Source organism: Podarcis raffonei, chromosome 1, assembly GCF_027172205.1.
Source record: "Podarcis raffonei isolate rPodRaf1 chromosome 1, rPodRaf1.pri, whole genome shotgun sequence".
Classification (NCBI taxonomy): Eukaryota; Metazoa; Chordata; class Lepidosauria; order Squamata; family Lacertidae; genus Podarcis; species Podarcis raffonei.
Genome location: NC_070602.1, coordinates 30,820,734 through 30,833,693, shown reverse-complemented (window position 1 = coordinate 30,833,693; position 12,960 = coordinate 30,820,734). Strand labels below are relative to the sequence as shown.

At 45.6% G+C, this 12,960-nt stretch overlaps 1 protein-coding gene across 2 annotated transcripts; it reads left to right on the top strand.

Moving 5' to 3' along the window:
* Window positions 1-794: 794 nt before the first annotated feature.
* Window positions 795-9,314, top strand: BATF (basic leucine zipper ATF-like transcription factor). 2 transcript variants are annotated; one of them, XM_053379094.1, is made up of 3 exons: window positions 795-1,229; window positions 3,026-3,130; window positions 8,714-9,314. In XM_053379094.1, the coding sequence occupies exons 1-3, from the start codon at window positions 1,164-1,166 to the stop codon at window positions 8,921-8,923; spliced, it is 381 nt and encodes a 126-aa protein (XP_053235069.1). In that variant the 5' UTR covers window positions 795-1,163; the 3' UTR covers window positions 8,924-9,314. The 2 variants fall into 2 exon arrangements, with proteins under 2 accessions (XP_053235069.1, XP_053235059.1); XM_053379084.1 differs by lacking the exons at window positions 795-1,229; window positions 3,026-3,130 and adding an exon at window positions 4,752-5,215.
* Window positions 9,315-12,960: the final 3,646 nt, after the last annotated feature.

Genomic DNA, 12,960 nt, shown 5'->3' with positions numbered 1-12,960 from the left:
CCACTTTAGCTAATGGGGCCTTCTGCTGCCGCTGTGCCGCCGGAGCCCGATTTCTGTTCTCATCCTGAAGCAAAGTTCTTAACCCGAGGTAATATTTCTGGATTAGCCGAGTCTGTAACCTGAAGTGTATGTAACCTGAGGTACCACTGTATTTTGTGTTGAGGTTTCCCCCCAAAAGCTCAACAATTTGGGTTTGTTCCCCAAAAAGATTCTCAACGATTTTGGTGGTTTCCTAAAGAAAACAAAAACCAAAAAACAGCAATTTGGGGGTCTGCCAAGTAAAAAGCCACTTTGTGGGTGTCAGGAATTTTACTTTTTGAAATATGGCAACCCTATCTTTATACTTGGGACGCGGGTGGCGCTGTGGGTAAAACATCAGCGCCTAGGACTTGCCGATCGCATGGTCGGCGGTTCGAATCCCCGCGGCGGGGTGCGCGCCCGTTGCTCGGTCCCAGCGCCTGCCAACCTAGCAGTTCGAAAGCACCCCCGGGTGCAAGTAGATAAATAGGGACCGCTTACTAGCGGGAAGGTAAACGGCGTTTCCGTGTGCGGCTCTGCCTCGCCAGGGTAGCTTCGTCACGCTGGCCACGTGACCCGGAAGTGTCTGCGGACAGCGCTGGCTCCCGGCCTCTTGAGTGAGATGAGCGCACAACCCTAGAGTCTGTCAAGACTGGCCCGTACGGGCAGGGGTACCTTTACCTTTATCTTTATACTTAACAGACTTTATTGTTTCTCCTCCTCTTCTGAGGTTTGCACTGTAGCCGAAACCGCTCTTTCTCTTCTTCTAACTGCCTTAAGTTATGCGGGTTTTTTTTCTTTTCAGACCATTTTGATTTTCCCAAAGGTTTTTTTTTCTCTCTCTCTCTCTCTCATTACTTTTGATCTTCGGAGTTTCCGCCCACGTGACTTTCAGTTGAGTCCCTTGCAGCTTCCGAGAAACCACAGCAGCTAAGCTCTAAAGAGAGGGAACTATCAGAGTGAGCTGCAGAGTCTAAAAGGACAGGAATGTAGACGCTGGGAGAGTGTCAAAGAAAGTGACCAAGAAGCCAGAAGGAGAGGGAAAGGAGGAAAGAGGAAAAATCAACAGAAAAGTAGTGGGGGAATCACCAAAGACCTCCAGGAAGCAAGAAAGGAAAGACCACAGGCAGGGGGAGCTGTAAGCCATGCCCCATAGCTCTGACAGCAGCGACTCCAGCAGCTACAGCCAGTCCTCTTCATCCAGCAAACAGGTACTGTTTGGGCAATTCCTTTTGAGTTAATTTTATGGCCGTCTCTCTTTTTTTCTAGCAGGGTTCCTGTGCCTTGAGCACAAAACACAGAAATTCAACAGATGCAGTATCTCCTAGCATGGAGAAAACTTTGCCTATAGGATTTCTGCCCGTTTATGCTTAAAGGCACCAGAACAACTCCAGATATGAAATATGAGCTCCAATGGATACCGTCTTGCCACTTTGCCAAACACTTCGGTTCGTCTCGTGTGCTGAAACAGAGAGGAACAGAATGAATGAGAAACGTTCAGTGTTGTCGGGATTTTTGTAGGACTTTGAAGGAACTGATGTAGGGACAAACCCAGGAAAATGCTATTCAGAAAAGCTGAACCAAAGATAAGAAGCTAGGCAATAGGGTAATACGAAACAGTTAAAGTTACAGCAGTGCAGGGACCGAATGAGGAAGCTTGGTGATACTCTTGCAGAAAAGCATCACAAGTGCCATTGATGGCTATCGTAGCAGAAAAACTGTTTACAGATAGGTGGCATAAAATGTCCTCATCTGCTTGGCACTGCTCAAGCCTCTGCTGGATTGTGCCATTCTCCCTGGGGTGAAGTCACGGTCCCAAAAAAGAAGAAACTTTGGAGGTCATAGAATCATAGAATTGTAGAGATGGAAGGGACCCCGTGGGTCATCTAGTCCAACCCCCTGCGATGCAGCAATCCTGCCCATAGCCATCCCTGGGTGGGCTTGAACTACCAACCTTCTGGTTAGCAGCCAGGTGTGCTGATCCACTGTGTCCCCTCAAGAAAATGTTGAAAGAGTTAAGATGCCGCCAGCACCACAACCACCCAAGATGGGATGAGTTTGAAAATCCTAAGATGGAGACGAGATATTTACTTTGCTAGGAACGGGTCCTTAAAACTTGAACAAATCTGTGCGACGAGTTCATAGACTCATATACTAATGGAAGTAGGAACCCTACAAGAATTGTTAAACACAACTCAGTAAGCGATTATCCAAGGAAGGGATGAAATTACATCATTGGACATGATGTAATTTTTTAAAAAGTGAGGCAAAGGCATGTGGACAAAGACATGGGTGAATCGATGTTTTTATCTTAACATTTATATGCCTCCCTGCTTCTTTCATGAAACCCAAGGCAGCATACGTATGATTCCCAGGTAGTCCATCACCTATTGAGAGATACTAAGCAGGCCTAAACTGGCATAGCTTTGTAAACTGGTAGTCTCATGTGCCTTCACGCTATGTCCTAGGACCATAGCTAGGTTTGGATTGGTAGGTTGGGGGACTTTTACATAAAACCCAATACTGTAGTTCAGGAAAGGGGAAGTTGTGGCTCTTCAGATACTGTTGGACTACGGCTCCCATCAGCCCCATGGCCAATGGTAAGGAATGATGGGATTTGTAGTCCAGCAACATCTGGAGGTCATCCTTCCCTGCTCTAGTTAACTGAATGTAAGATGAACACCCCAACTGTTTTGTATTGAGAGTTCCAAAAGGGTTGTTGCTCAACTCTGATGTCTCATGTAATTAACCTGCTGGTTCTCCTGATCCTTAGATGCACTTACGTATCCTGCATTAGGAATTGGGGCAAATTTGGGGGAGGAGAGGGTCCTCCATCAAGCTGATACTGAATCTGCCATGGAGACAACAGAGGAGGAGAGATAATTGCTGAGAAAAACGCTTCCTTTCTATCCCAACATTGGCATTCTATGCAAGATCCTTACATGTGTAGATGTTAAGATGGTGTTCCTGACGTCATACCTTGTATTGCGTGATTCCCCTCACCCAGGAATCTTCGGATGATATGAGAAAAGTACAAAGAAGAGAAAAGAATCGTATTGCAGCCCAGAAGAGCCGACAGAAGCAGACACAGAAAGCAGATACCCTGCACATGGTAAGAACGTCCATCCCCTACCCACCAGGATTTCTCTGGTATTAGCCCTGTTTCATGCAGGTGTGGTGATAAAATTGTTCCTGGACTGTACCACCACAGACTGCAGGTGGGCAATTGTGTGGCTGGGTGTGCCTTTTTGTAAAAGCTCCTTTCATATAATTCAATATTCATTTTTTCGTTGCTTTAGCAATCTGCCATATAGGGCCCTCACAGGAAAAGAAAGGTTCTCTCTTCTTGATTTATGGGAGTCTAGCAGGCGAATCACCAGAACCTTTCTCCCTTAGTATAGTCCCCCCGCTTGTTCCTATATCAGCAATGATGTCAACTCATTTCAATACTTTTATGCACTTAATAACACAGATACCACAAATTATCCAGAGCATACACCCTGAATCCCATGGTATACTGTATATGCACTGAGGTGAGCATATGCATTCCTTTACCTTCCACAGTACTGCAATGCTAGTACAGTGGTACCTCAGGTTACATACGCTTCAGGTTACATACGCTTCAGGTTACAGACTCCGCTAACCCAGAAATAGTGCTTCAGGTTAAGAATTTTACTTCAAGATGAGAACAGAAATCGCGCAGCAGCGGCATGGCAGCAGCGGGAGGCCCCATTAGCTAAAGTGGTGCTTCAGTTTAAGAACAGTTTCAGGTTAAGAACGGACCTCCGGAACGAATTAAGTACTTAACCCGAGGTACCACTGTACTGAGCAGTGGGTAAAAGTAAGCAGCAATCACACATATCGAACGCTATATCTGCATGTAGAAACCAAGATACAGTATAATGGAGAAAAATTCTCACCTAGCCTTCTCTCTGATATGCTAGTTTTATGTGGGCAAGTCGTTTTTCTTTTTCACCAGAAAGCATCCAAACATGCAATTCCCCACCTGCTGTGGTACATTCCAAGTACAGATCTAGTCCGCTTGTTGCTCTTCTTTTCTCTCTGAACTAGGCCCATGACTCAGCTCTCAGATCACTCACATTTATGGCCAATGTCTTTTGTTTGTGGCTCCAGAACTGCTGAAACTGGCCACAGTTGCAAACACAAATGCTTCTGCTGTGGGAAAAGCAGTATCTGCACAACAAGAGCAGTGCCTGTCTGAAGATAAAAGAGCAGATAGGGAAGGGCAATAGCTCATTAGCAGAGCACACAATTTACACCCAAAAGGTCCCAGGCATCTCTAAGGAGGGCTGAAAAAGACCCTTGCCTGAACCCTAGAAATCTGCTGCCAGCCATTGTCGACAATAGCATTCAGTAAGAAAATTCAGAATCCAATGAGGCTGCCTTTGGAAAGATATTTTCAGCAGTACAGTGGTACCTCGGGTTAAGTACTTCATTCGTTCCGGAGGTCTGTTCTTAACCTGAAACTGTTCTTAACCTGAAGCACCAATTTAGCTAATGGGGCCTCCTGCTGCTGCCGCACCGCTGGAGCACGATTTCTGTTCTCACCCTGAAGCAAAGTTCTTAACCCGAAGTAGTATTTCTGGGTGAGCGGAATCTGTAACCTGAAGCGTATGTAACCTGAAGCGTATGTAACCTGAGGTACCACTGTATGCCATGCCGCCAATCTTAATTGCAAACAGGACTTTAAAGGAGAGCAGCCTTGTTCTCTGTACGAAACGTTTCCCCGTGTTTTTGCACCTACGAGGAGAGGGAAGCTCCCCTCCCCTTTATCTTCTGGTGAATTTCCCCATTGCGTTGCCGCTTTCCCCAGCTGCTGAAAGAAACAAGTGAGACTTTCCTTCTAGGCCAGTAGCAGGTTTCCTGTGGCAGGTGGTTTTTCTGCTTCTAGATGGCAGTTTTTGACCTCCCCACCCCCACTCCGTCTCCTTGAGGCCTGAGCCGCACGCTCTCTCGGGTCAGGATGTCTGTGGCCGAGGAAATACGCGTGTATGAAAAGGGCTTGGTGACAGGCAGTGGGAACCTACAGGCGGCGGAGGATACACTGCTGTCATTTCTCATAAGTCGCCGGCTGGGGAGAGAGTGCGGCCGAGGACTGAAAATGTCATCCGCTATCAGCAAGGGGCTGGGTTCTCTGCTTGGGTTTGCCCAGAACATGAGTTTACAGGAAGAAAACGTCAGTCAATCAGCCTGGAAACTCTAGAGTAGCTAGCGAAAAAAGGCTATGAACCCCACCCACACAGACCCTTTCCCACTACCACTTCTTAGATACAGTACTGCAGTCAAAAACAGAGGCCTGCTCATTTTTATTTATTTTTTAAATGCTGCTCTGGGTGGCTTCCAACAAAATATAAAGGAACGTGGCAAAACATCAAACGTTAAAAGCTTCCTGAAACAAGGCCGTCTTCACTTGTCTACAAAAAGTCAAGCAATTGCTTATCTTTTTGTTTATCTGATGGAAGGGCATTCCACAGGACGGGGCACCACTACTGAGAAGGCCTTGTTCCCTGTAACTTCCCTTCTTGCATTGAGAGGGAATTGCCACAAGGCCCTCAGAGCTGGACCTCAGTGTTCAGGCTGAACGATGGGGGTGGAGATGCTCCTTCAGGTATACTGGGCCGAGGCTGTTTAGGGCTTTAAAGGTCAGCACCAACACTTTGAATTGTGCTTGGAAAGCCCACTCCGCCCCCCTGCCACTTTTGGGACCTAGCAGATGGGAGAGGTTTCTAACTGAAAACTATATCTTTAAAGCAAAAAAATAAATAAATATGATGCTTATTGCTGTGGATCTCTTCTTTCTACAAATGTACCTAAGGCCTATTTTGCATGTTATAAAAGGGCTCCAGGCAATGTACCTTCTAGAAAGCCATACATTCTAATTTTCTAGAATGTAATATTATATTTATATCCTGCCTTTTGTATAAGTAGCTCAAGGGGGCACACTCGGTTCTCCTCCCCATTTTTATCCTCACAACAACCTAATGAGGCTTAAGTTAGGCTGAGAGAAAGGGACAGGTGCATGGTCACCAGTGGGAATCACCAGGTCTCCCAGGTCCTAGATGGACGCTCTAACCCAGTGATGGCCAAACTAGGCCCACCAGTGGTTTTGGGACTACAGTTCCCATCATCCATGACCACTGGTTCTGTTAGCTAGGGATAATGGGAGTTGTAGTCCCAAAACAGCTGGAGGGCCAAGTTTGGCCATCACTGCTCTAGAACCAGAGGTTCCTATCCTGTGGTGCCTCTCCTGAAGCAGATGTCTCCTTTCCTCCTCAACAGCCTAGATATTCTCAACATGAGTGGTTGTTGAGAGGCACCAAATAAGCAGGGCTATTGCAATTGGTACAGCAGGCACATAAAATAATAATTAAGGCCCTCAGCAATTTTCAAGTGGTCTACAAAAAACAAAGTTGGGGAAACCACTGCCCTGTACCACACCGGCTCACCAGATGTGTGTATTCACATGGAAACCCATAGCGTGACCCCCAAGTTCTGTACACATCTGCATGGGCCACAGTTCTCTGTTGCAATTCCTGTGACTTTGGTGACTGAAAAAAACAAGTGTCACTAACAGTTGTGGGAATTGGCAACCGCAAACCTCAGAGATCATCACTTCATCTGTTGTGGAGAAAATAATTACTGGATGCCCTCCCTCCTCCTTTTCAACTTCTAACTCTGAAGAACAGAAGCAAATTGAGTTGCACAGGAGTAGCTGGGGATACACCTCCCTGCCAGGAAAGATGAAAGGAAATAATTCTGGTAATCTAGACAGGGCTGGAAGGCAGCTAAATTGTTGCCCGCCCTCTCCTTTCTCTTTCAGGGCCAAACTAGACTTGATGTTAAATGTGTCTTTGCTTTTAACTTTTTAAATGCAAATAACACCAGTTGGGGGAGGAAGTGATAATTATCTGGATCTTAGGGGGAGTATTTAACCATTTCCTCCCCTGCTGCAGTTCTGAGGAAAATCCCTCCTCTGAAGCTAGTATTTGCATTAAAAGGAAATTCCCCTATTGGGGCCTTAAGAGATGAAGAAAGGGATTGCTTATCCTGCTCACAGGACATAGCAGGATGCAAGCTAAGACCTCTTTCTCCCTTGAGCTGCAAGTATCAACCTGTGTTTTTCATAATGCCCACTGTTAAAAGATACAGCTAGTTTCTTGAACTGTCCTAAACTCATAATTAACTAACCACCCTCCACCAGTGGCTGATCTTGGGGTCTCAAAATTTCAGCAGCACCCTGCACGGTGCAAAAATTCAGTGCCTCTCATGCTGCACTCTAAACCACCACCTCTATTCTCCACCTTATAGTGAGATCCTGCTTTCTTTTATTGATATCCCCAATGTATCATTTCCCTGCCCTTTTCTCACTTTTACTAGCATGTTGGAACTTTGTTTACTCATTCAGGTTCCACACTGATAATGGTAATCCATCAGTCTATTAAAACAGGGCTATATACAGTTCCTTGACAGGACTTTAAAATAGAGGCCTGCAGCAGGGCTCCTTGCCCCTTACTAGGAAAGGAGGGAAGAGTCTGGGCTATATAGGATTCTCTGGGGAAAGTTGCATGCTTTAAATCAGGGGTGGCCAACTCCTAAGAGACTGCAATCTACCAATAGTTAAAAACTGGCAGTGATCTACCCCCTTTTTTGAGGTTCTGGCCTAAGTTGTAGAGCTTTTTTAGGGAGGAGGAAAGCCCAGTTTTTAGGGGTTCAGGTCACAGTAGTTGAGCTTTTTTTAGGGGAGACAAAATTGGGGGGAGTCGGTGATCTAACAGTGATCTGCCAGATCCGCTCTACTTCCCCATGGGGAGGAGTTGCGGTGGACCGCATGGCCATCCACTTCCCACCAGGGGCGGGGGACTTTGTCCCCCATTGCCCGGGGGATCCTGGCCACATCAGAACCCGGCCAGCCAATCCGCTGGCCAGGGCCGTTTAAACGGAGGAGCGAGCCGGAGGACTTCCTCTTGGACCGGACTTCCTGCGCAGCAGGCAGGAGTCAGATATACGTAGTTGGGTCCAATCAATGCTTAAGCCAATACTGCTCACATTCTGTAATTCGGTAAAGTTGTGGCCAAATATGCCCAATAACTTAAACCTAATATCTGTGTCCTGGTGTGAGTTATTTCCCAATGAGGGGGTGGCTGAGGGGTCTCGATACGCAATAGATCACGATCTACCTGTTGGACATGCCTGCTTTAAATGTAATATAAATTTATGGTGTGGATGCAACTTCCTTCTTTCACCCTCTTTTACTTCAGTTTTTCCTCGCCGTGTCACCTACATAAAATTAGGCCAAGGCCTGCATTTGGCCCTTCAGCCAGTGGACTGCCCCATTTTCTTTCTCCACGGTGGACCTATAGTTTCTGTTATGTACTGAAGTTCTCACCCTGGGCCAGCAGGGGGATACTGTAGATAGTTATGCAAATAAGGGATCAAAAGTGACGTTCAGTGATTGGATAGGTTTAGAAAATTGTTACAGTTACATTGTACTGGAGTTACATTGTACTGACTGAGCCCTTGTTACAGTTACATTGTACTGACTGAGCCCTTCAGTTCAGTTCTGTCCTGGCCTGTGAATAAACAAGAGCTGTTTGAAGAATCGCTGTGTCGTCTGATATGTTCACCCACAACTTAACAGTTTCTAACTGATTCCCCCCCCCCCTTTTCTTTAAAGGAGAGTCAAGACTTGGAGAGGCAGAATGCTGCTTTGCGTCGGGAGATCAAGCAACTGTCAGATGAACTGAAACACTTCTCTGCCATGCTGACTTCCCACGAGACTCACTGCTCCATCCTCCATACGCAGCCCCCAGCACCCACCGAAGTGCTTTTCACGCCACTCCCCTTTCCCCAGACCCACATCAGTGCCCCATGTTTCCAGCACTGAGAGCAACTTCTAGGACTGGGAAAAGTTTGCAGAATCCGTGCCTGGACAGGAGGAGGAGGAGGAGAGATGTACTTCACCACTATGGACCATTTGGGGGGGTATTCTCATATATCAGTTGGCAGGTGCTGTCCTGAATAAGGAGTAAAATGTCAGTAGGATTTGGCCTTTGTGAAGAACCTGTGACATGCGAGACTCACCTGCAGGGTATTGTGTGTGTGATTTAATGTACAGTAACCGCTATCAGTACTGTTCTGTTGTTTGCACTGATCTTCTTATCACAGAGCCTTGTACAATAAGCCATGTTCTGTTGTAAAATGTATACTAGTGGTTCTGTGGACACAGAGAACAAAAGGTGGTGTTCCATTATTTTTTTAAATAAAGATCTCTTTTTTATATATATATACAGTATATATATATATATAAGTTTAATGTTTTATTTTTTAAACCTGGTCTGACCTTCCCTTGCAGAGTTAAGAAACAACGAGACAAGAAAAACTGGGCAAGGAAGCCACTATGAATTGTTGCTGCATATTCAGGACAAAATACATGTTCTACATGATGAACAATGCTGTGCTTGGGGTTTTGTTTGCTAAATAGCAGCCACAGAGGAGACCAAGGCGGACTAAGACTGCAGTGGTGGTGGTGGTCAGGGAATTTAACCCTCTGTCCCAGCCATGGTCCTCATCCAAATTCCTCACCCACAGCTGCTATTTGCCCTGGGAGGAACTCATTCTGAGGCTGCTTCCAGATTGTCACTACTTTGCATGTGGGATTTAAGGGTATGCTGGCAAATTTAGGGTTGTACAGTGAAAGTGGTCTTGAACTCTTCCAACCACAACAAACCCACTTCCAAAAATATCAAACTTTCTGTGGTAACTTGCGACAGGGAAATGCACTAGAAAGTATGGGGTGGCAATTGAGTGGTGCATCGTGTAATAACCTTCCTCCAAACAAGCAAACACCCTGAAAAGTTTTTGCAAATAAATCAGGACAAACGCTCAGCAAAAAGATGGTCTACTCTGGTGGATAGAAAATCTGGTCCTGAAAAATGGTGTAATAGTTATGCAATACACAGAGGCAGCGAGCTGTGTAGTTACATTACTAATTGGTTTGGGAGATACAGTACAGCGAAGCTATGGCACAAATTCCATAAAGCCAGGCATAATCTGTTCTGCCTTTTGAAATAATTACATAAAAACACCAAAGTTGAAATATTTCCTGTTACCTCTAGGACTGCACCTTTCCCCCTCTGATGGGAGCTACTGTCCAGTCCTCCATATAGCTGCAATGGAGAAATTGAGGCTGCATCTCTGCACATTAAAGATAGCTTCCATTGAGAAAATTGGGCCTGATAAATACTTGTTAAAACTTGTGTTAGGGAACATGGGCGTAGACAGGATTTTTGTTGGGGGGAGGCAGGACTTTGTTGGGGGGGCAGAACCGTCATGATTGGTCAGTTAATTAAGCACTTCTATTGTTTTACTTGATGGGGGGCAGCTGCCCCTCCCTGCCCCCCTGACTACGCCCATGTTAGGGAAGGTGAGGGATAAAGTGAGAAGCCTTCAAAATTCCTGATGCCTGCTTGTGTGTTTTAAGCAGCTGCTCCCATTCCCTATCTTACTAGTTTTCCCAGTGATTTTTCTGATCTGAGGCTGTGGTAATTCTCAGCTGCAACATTCTTCAGTAGAATAACATCCACACTGTGTTTTTTTGTCCAGAAAGGGTCTCGTGTGAGAAGCTTTGATAAACAGAGAACATATTGTTCTCCGGCTGTGGAGCAAATACTATTGTTGCATTAAAAAACTGCTTGGTTGCCATAATTCCCATACAGATTACAAAAATGGCAACTTTGGGCAAAACTAAAAAAAAAAAGAAAAAGCTCTCATCACCAGGGTTTTCCCTCCACACCCAGCCCAGTGATCTCTCAATTGCCTTGCATAGTACAGTGGTACCTCGGGTTAAGTACTTAATTCGTACTTAACCTTTTCTTGCAAGGAATCCTATTCAGAATAAGGGAATTTCCCTTTAAAAAAGGGAAACGTTGACAGCTATGGTGGTGAAGGTACAGTGGTACCTCTGGTTACGTACTTAATTCATTCCGGAGGTCCGTTCTTAACCTGAAACTGTTCTTAACCTGAAGCACCACTTTAGCTAATGGGGCCTCCTGCCTCCGCCACGCCGCTGGAGCAAGATTTCTGTTCTCACCCTGAAGCAAAGTTCTTAACCTGAAGCACTATTTCTGGGTTAGTGGAGTCTGTAACCTGAAGCGTATGTAACCTGAGGTACCACTGTAGATATGAAAAGCAGGGGTGGATCTCTCTAAGGCTCTCTAACTGGCCCTCAAAGACTCTCTCCAGGCCACGCCCACTTCCCAGCTGCACCGCCTACCAAATTTGCTTTGCACACACCCCTCCAGTGCTTTCCCCTATTCCGTCCTTGAACTCTGATTGGTCCTCTTGCTTCCTTCGAAGGGGAACAGAGAGGGGTGTGTAGACACTGACTAGCCTACTGTACAAAGGTAAAATTTGCATTCATTGCTCTGCCCTCTTGAGGCACTGGCCCCACTCATCCCTGACATGTGGCCCCTAGAACATTGATCAGAAGGGAATGTGGCCCCTAGCTAAAATATACAGTATTCCCCACATCTGCCCAGAATCATGGGGACCAGTGGAGATGGAAAGCCCCATGAAATGTCCCTTGGACCTTTGAAATACCCATTTATAGTAGAGGGAGGGGAACTGTAAGGCACTCATACAAAAACTACTAGTGGGAAGTCCTGCCTAAAAATAATTTTTTAAAAAGCCACTTCAGGTGGGCATATTAGGAAGCTGCCTAATTTGGTCCATCTAGCAAAGTATTGTATACATTGACTGACAACCGGTGACTCGCTAGGATTTCAGACAGGAGTCTTTCTCAGTCCTACCTGAATTTTGTTTCTTTGCTTATTTCAAATCTATGCTTCCAGGCGCCATAAGAAGGCTGCAGAGATAGTGCAGGACAGTACACACCCTGGAAATTATCTCTTTCAGCTTCTGCCGTCTGGAAGAAGGTACAGGGTTATAAAGACTAGGACTAGCTGCCTGAGAAACAGCTTCTATTCAAATGTGATTTTGGTTTTAAACGCAGTGTAAGGTAGTCTCTATGGGAGTATATGACATCACCTTGCCAAGAAAGGTCCATATAGTTAAAGCCATGGTTTTCCCAGTAGTGATGTATGGAAGTGAGAGCTGGACCATAAAGAAGGCTGATCGCCAAAGAATTGATGCTTTTGAATTATGATGCTGGAGGAGACTCTTGAGAGTCCCATGGACTGCAAGAAGATCAAACCTATCCATTCTGAAGGAAATCAGCCCTGAGCGCTCACTGGAAGGACAGATCCTGAAGCTGAGGCTCCAGTACTTTGGCCACCTCATGAGAAGAGGAGACTCCCTGGAAAAGACCCTGATGTTGGGAAAGACTAAGGGCACAAGGAGAAGGGGATGACAGAGGATGAGATGGTTGGACAGTGTTCTCGAAGATACAAACATGAGTTTGACCAAACTGCGGGAGGCAGTGAAAGACAGGAGGGCCTGGTGTGCTCTGGTCCATGGGGTCACGAAGAGTCAGACACGACTAAACGACTAAACGACAGCAACAAAATGGGAGTATATTGAATTTAATTATGGGGTATCAGAGTTTTTAGGGGGCTAACCAGGCCGGGATAGCTGAGATAGCAGGCTTGTTGGTTTTTCAATGTCTAATATAGATTTTTTCAATTTTGTTGTTCTGTATGGGGCAATGGCAATAAAGATTATCGTATCATAGTTATATATATATAAAAAAATAATATACCACTGTAGCCTCCAAGCAATGTAAGGATTGAATCTGGAACCTCTTACATTCAAAGTACGTGAATACACCACTATGAGTGATGGCCCTTTCCCCTATTCTGAGGCCAGTATTCCTTGTGGGATTAGAAACCAGAGATCAGAATTAAGAATTTAAGAAGAGCATGCTGGATCAGGACTACAGCCATTTAGTCCAGCATCCTCGAAGTG